This window comes from Gadus morhua, chromosome 18, assembly GCF_902167405.1.
Source record: "Gadus morhua chromosome 18, gadMor3.0, whole genome shotgun sequence".
NCBI classification, from domain to species: domain Eukaryota; kingdom Metazoa; phylum Chordata; class Actinopteri; order Gadiformes; family Gadidae; genus Gadus; species Gadus morhua.
The window spans coordinates 23234019-23240309 of NC_044065.1; the positions used below are offsets into that span (position 1 = coordinate 23234019).

The 6291-nt window shown below is 48.4% G+C and overlaps 1 protein-coding gene across 1 annotated transcript; it reads right to left on the reverse strand.

The window, feature by feature from the left end:
* Positions 1–208: 208 nt before the first annotated feature.
* On the reverse strand, positions 209–1519 carry LOC115531435 (protein atonal homolog 1-like). The gene has a single exon (XM_030340701.1). It carries the CDS (start codon positions 1389–1391, stop codon positions 750–752), a length of 642 nt encoding a protein of 213 aa, XP_030196561.1. The 5' UTR covers positions 1392–1519; the 3' UTR covers positions 209–749.
* Positions 1520–6291: the final 4772 nt, after the last annotated feature.

Sequence of the window (6291 nt, forward strand, 5' to 3'; positions counted from 1 at the left end):
ATACGTTTTGGAGATTAGTTTGGCCACAACATATACTTTAAAACTGTTTTTATTTATATTGGCCCTCTCCCACACAGGTATTGTGTTGTTCTCTGACCCGTCACCCTCATTTATTTGATTTCTGACTCTCCTGTCGTCCACTTCCAAACACGAGAACCCCGACCCGCAGAGCCTCTCTGTGATCCAAACAAAACTCCTTGTTCCCCTTTACATAATATTGCACAACTTTATTCACATCTGGAGGAATGAACGGAACGGTGTGTACATACGTGCAAATAGGTTTCTTACGGAAAGAAAACAAAATCTAGAGTAGTAGACCCTGCTTTTCTGAATGGGACTCATATTGAAACGTAATATTTTCCATTGTTTCGTTTCGACAGACAGACAGACAGACAGTCAGTCAGTCAGTCAGTCAGTCAGTCAGAGCTCAGTGCAGAAGCAGAACCAAATTTTCTGTCTCAATGTCCAGAAAGCTGTCTTTGCTTTCCTTTACATCCTTTTAGAAACAATTAAAAACTGCTACAAATATTTTTTTTTACTTTTCTGATGATTTTTATAACAGACAAATCTATTTTTTAATTGATTGTTATCATAAACTGTTATCATTTATTACATGTTGAAACAAAAAAACAGGTTGTGAATCACGGATTTACAACAGAATAAAATGCTACATCATGAGGAAACCACTCATTCACACAAAACAAAATAATCATAAATGTCAATAAATAAGTCTTGTTTTAGTCTGTAGTTCATTTGGTCCCGTTGGTTCTATCCAATTGGCCGCCGCTGCAGTACCTTCCATCCTTCTTCATCTCGCTGCCTCTGCAGACCGCAGTTGAGTACAAGCTCTGCCCCCCCGCAGCGTGCCCCGCCGGGCCCCCTGCAGGGTCCCGGGCCGACAGGGCGGTCAGGGAGGGCCCCTCGTCCTGGAGCAGCTCGCTGAGCGTGTTGATGTAGATCTGCGCCATCTGGAGGGTCTCTGCCTTGGACAGCCTCCGGTCGCTCTCCGGGACGACGCTCCGCAGACGGTCGAATGCCACGTTCAGCCCGAGCATCCTCCTCCTCTCACGAGCGTTGGCCGCGAGACGGCGTCGCCTCTGCGCGCGCTCCAGCCCGCCCCTGTCCGGCTCCAGGTACCGCAGGGCCCCCACCGGTCCGATCCTTAGCTCCACCATAGCGCCCGGCGTGTCGCCGTGTCCGCAGGCGGGACCCCCTTGGCGCTCCTCCCGTGCCCGCTCCTCGCCCAGCTGCATCAGCGCCTGGAGGCTGGAGGAGAGCCCCGCGGCTCCGGAAAGACCCAGCGACATCTTACAGCGGCACGGGCTCCTGGCGCCGGGGGCAGGGTCCCTGGAGACGTAGGGCGGGAAGAGAGCTCCGCGGCTCAGCGGCATGGCTGCGATACAACACCTTCAGAGGTCCGACAACAGACCAGGAACTTCACCAACACCTGTTCTGTAACAGGATCTAACCCAACACCTGGTATGGAACAGGCCGAAGAACTTCAAGTGGTGGTCGGGATGTGTTTGGTGGGTTGGGCAGCAGCGCATTGAATTTATTCAAACGCGCGCAAAGCGCAAAAAGGGCTGGGAGGGGGGGGGGGGGATTTGTTGGATGCTGCTGGGCGTGGTGAGGGTCGTGTGCTCCTATAATGAACTCGGCCAAAGAGCCCCAGCCTGATAAAACCGCGACGGGAGGTCCATTAACCAAGTTCATCAAAAGGGGATTAGCCGCGTCTCACTGAACGGCCATGGATAGCGAGGGTATTCAAACACTGAGAGGGATGTCCTTCAAACACTGAAAGGGAGGGTCTTCAAACACTTACCGTCTTTACAGACAATATTGATTTGATACAAAGTTAGATGATGGATGGTTGGGTTATGAGCCCTAATATTTGAAAGGGGTTGAATACGACCCTTAGTAAATATGTTTTTATTTTTTGTTAACTTTTTTTAGTATCATGCCAAATTGTGGAACCTTTAATTGGACATTATTCATTTTTTTTTCTGATAGGCATGGTGACCAGGGACCAGAGGTCTGATAGTCCTGGTGACCAGTGACCAGAGGTCTGATAGGCCTGGTGACCAGTGACCAGAGGTCTGATGGGCCTGGTGACCAGGGGACCACTGATCTGTCCTCACGGTAAGGGTAAATGTTAAAAAACTCAATTACGAGTCCAAACCCCAACTCTTCCCCCAAAAAAGTTGCACGAAGATGAGTGACAGTAATTGGCCACATATCCGCTGCGCGCGATCTAATCCGATCCAATTTAATCTGATTCAGCGGCGTGTCGTGACTTCAGCAGCGGGGGGTCCGTGGGCTTCTGTCTCTCATCATCCACCATTCTGCCAAGTATTCTGGCTTTAAAAAGACCCAGCATGTCCATAAACAAACAGACGGATGGGCATGGATATGAAACATAATAGAGCCCATACTGCCATCAGGAACCCTGCTGAGCTGCACCACATTGGGTTTATCTCCACATTCTGGAACACGTGGAAAGTGTGTTGGTGTGTGTGCTTGGGCGTGTGTGTGTGCGTGTGCACTTGTGTATGTGTGTGTGTGCATGCATGCGTGTGTGTGTGTGTGTGTGTGTGTGTGTGTGTGTGTGTGTGTGTGTGTGTGTGTGTGTGTGTGTGTGTGTGTGTGTATTTCTGTGTATGTGTGTACGTTTGTGTGTGGTATGTCACCGGTGACAGTTGTTGGCGCACTCCGGTTATTAAACCTAATGAAGCGGCTCATTGAAACCACAGCGTGGCCGCAGGCGCGCCTTCAAACCCTCCAGCACCCCACGCCCACCGCACGCACATGGGGTAAATTGGGGCACATGCACGCCTGTCAGAGCGGAACCACGAGGGGAAGAGGCAACAGGCCCAACTAGTATCGCTCTCAGTGATTAGTGACAGGAGCTGAAAGGAACAGGAGAAAGGGGTTGGAGAGAAAAGAGTGGAGATCAAGAAGGAGAAAGGGTTTATTCTCTCAGTTTGGGACTTCAACTGCCCATGTGCCAAAGGACGCACGAGCCAACAGACGGAGGCGCGCGCCTTTCAGCGTAAAGGCAGAGCACCGGGATTCAAACTACTGTCACCAACAATACACTGACTTGCTTAAAAACTGCCTGATTTAATTTGTTTATCTTCCACCTAGTTATGTTGATTGATCGGAGTTGTGGATTTAACGTTGAAGCAGTTGACCTGTGACTGACCCAGTGAGACCCACACTTACTCCTACGCACTAGATGAGAACGTTAGGGAATGTGGAATGGTTAACGACAATTAAACATGAAGATGTATTTAATACACAACCATTTCTTTTGAACCACCTGTATTTTCATGTTCTTCGATTTTTGTTTAATTGTAATCCTGTCAAGATTTTTGTCTTGGATTTCATGGCACAAAATGACATCCTGTAGGCCATAATGAGGTTGGCTGGCGGGCGTTCTTCTAAAAGTCTGTACATGAATTAACTTCATCATAGCCTACCATTGGTTTTTCCCATTTGGCCAATTATCCATTTTACTCACCATGATTGAGGGGCTCTATTGCCCCTCAATCATGATGGATGTAAACGGGGGTGTATAGTAAACGGGGGTAACCTTTTTCTTAGCGAAGTTAAATTCACACGATTCCGATTGATGAATTGGTTCAGATGAAGCAGGTTAAAGTTATGAAAGGGGTGTGACGTCACTTCCTGGTCAGTAGTGACGTACAGGCCTACAGGTCACGGTCAGGGGAATCGAGACAAAGTCCACAGGGTTTTAATTGAGGCTTGTTTGATTGAAACTAATCAAAGAGTTACAGGAAGCTATCCTCTTGAGTTTCGCGCCCCTTGGCGTCCTTCTCCGCGACTCGTCCACTTTGTCTGTCCACCTTCACTGAGCCCTTCGATGCGTGCAGTGTTGGAGGGTAGAGGATCGCTCCACAGACCAGCGTGCTGGTTATGCTGCCGGTTACTCACACACACACACACACACACACACGCACACACCATACACACACACACACATCATACACACACACCAAACTCACACACACACACACACACACCGCTGTTTTGAGCCTGCAGCAGCGTTGTGTTTTGACCATTGATCCTCCCCTTGTATTGAATGTTTCCCGACACGCACGCATGAGTACACACAGGAACACACACACACACACACACACACACACACACACACACACACACACACACACACACACACATCACAGCGTGGCTCTTACCATGAAGAGCTCCCTGCTGGCTCAATTACTAACCATCGATAACCGCAAAGCTGTGTGTGTGTGTGTGTGTGTATGTGTGTGTGTGTGTGTGTGTGTGTGTGTGTGTGTGTGTGTGTGTGTGTGTGTGTGTGTGTGTGTGTGTGTGTGTGTGTGTGTGTGTGTGTGTGTGTGTGGTCATGAATTGTTTGATGCCCACACTCCCTCTCTTCTTTTTCCTCCTCTCTCTCTCTCTCTCTCTCTCTCTCTCTCTCTCTCTCTCTCTCTCTCTCTCTCTCTCTCTCTCTCTCTCTCTCTCTCTCTCTCTCTCTCTCCCCTTTCCTCCACACTCTCTCTCTCCTCTCTCTCTCTCTCTCTCCCCTTTCCTCCTTACTCTCTCTCCCTCTCTCTATCTCTTGCTCTCAATTTTCCCCTCCCCTTTCTTCCTTACTCTCTTTCTTCTTCTCTTCCCTCTCTTCCCATCGAGGGGTCATGTGTCGAAAGAGGACAGAAACTAGGGGGATATTCGCCTTAATGGACATCATGAAGGAAAGATGTTTTTAGAGATGCAAACATTACGTCTTCGATGCACAGATTCTAATTGTAACTTATTTACATAATTCATGTATATAAAATGTTGACGACACAAGTGTGTATGTGTGTGTGTGTGTGTGTGTGTGTGTGTGTGTGTGTGTGTGTGTGTGTGTGTGTGTGTGTGTGTGTGTGTGTGTGTGTGTGTGTGTGCGTGAGTGTGTGTGTGTGTGTGTGTTTGTGTGTGTGCATTTGTGTGTGTGTGTGTGTGTGTGTGTGTGGCATGGTGATGCAATCTGTGCATCTTTTCGAAGGATATTTGTATTGATGTGTTTGCGTTTGTGAATAGAACCAGGAATCAATGCTGAAAGAACTGCTGGTTCTCCTGCTGGCTGGGAGGAAGAGTAGAGAGGAGGAGTAGGAGAGGAGAAGAGGAGTAGGGGAGGAAGAGAAGATCAGAGGAATGGAGGAGAGAGATGGAGTAGGGGTGGAGAAAAGGAGGAGTAGAGGAGGAGGAGAAGAGTGGAGGATAAAGGAGGAGAGGTGGGGTAGGGGAGGAGAGAAGAGAAGATCAGACGACTGGAGGAGAGGAGGAGTTGGGGAAGAGAAGTAGGGGAGGAGTAGAAGATCATAGGAGTGGAGGAGAGCAGGAGTAGGGGAGGAGGAGAAGATCATAGGAGTGGAGGAGAGAGGAGGAGTAGGGGGGGATGAGGAGATCAAAGGAGTGTAGGAGAGAGGAGGACTAGGGGAGGAGAAGAGGAGGAGTAGTGGAGGAGAAGATCAGAGGAGGGGAGAGGGGAGGAAAAGGGGAGAAAAGGAGGAGAGACAGACGAGAGGAGTAAGTGCAAAAGGTTCTCTCTTTCTATCCCTCCCTTTCTTTGTGTGCTTTCAGTGTTTTTATTTTGTGTGTCAGGTTGCTTGAATCAATATCATGAATCAAATGTCTGGAGCATTTTCTCTTCCCTATCTCTCTCTCTCTTTCCCATTTCTTTGTGGGACAGATTGATAACTTCGCACCTCATTTAACCCCTTACCATTTTTATCGTTTCCTTATTCTTTCCATGCACACGTGTACAATCCCATAGACAGACACACACACTCTGATGCCTTTTTACACTCAGACGCACGTATGCAACACACCCCTTATTCAAACATACAGGGAACACACACAGACTTGTGCATGCTAAACAAACACACAGACACCTGTTGTGACTGAATGACCTGAACCAACATGTGTCAACTAACCAGTGAACACATGTTGCCCCCCAGCGGAAGGCTGGGGGCTCTGGGCATGAGGTGCTGGAGTTGGGGCGGCTTGTTTTGGAGAGTTTTATTTTTAAACAAATGAAATTGAGAATCTTCTCTCGTTTACCAGTTCTCTCTACGCTTGTCTTTTTAATCCTCGATCGCTCTCTTCTTCTCTAACACCTACGCTTCCTTTTGTTTCAGTTCTTTCTCACATGGTTTCTGGCGTAATTCAGCACTCTTTTTTCGCCAACCCCTTTCTTTTCTTCCTCTTTCGGCTTTGTAACAATTCTGCAGGGGGAGAGGGCGCCATCTTGAAACT

Excerpts from the sequence above, each read along its gene's own strand:
- LOC115531435 (XM_030340701.1), bottom strand. The coding sequence starts at position 1,391 with ATGCCGCTGAGCCGCGGAGCTCTCTTCCCGCCCTACGTCTCCAGGGAC.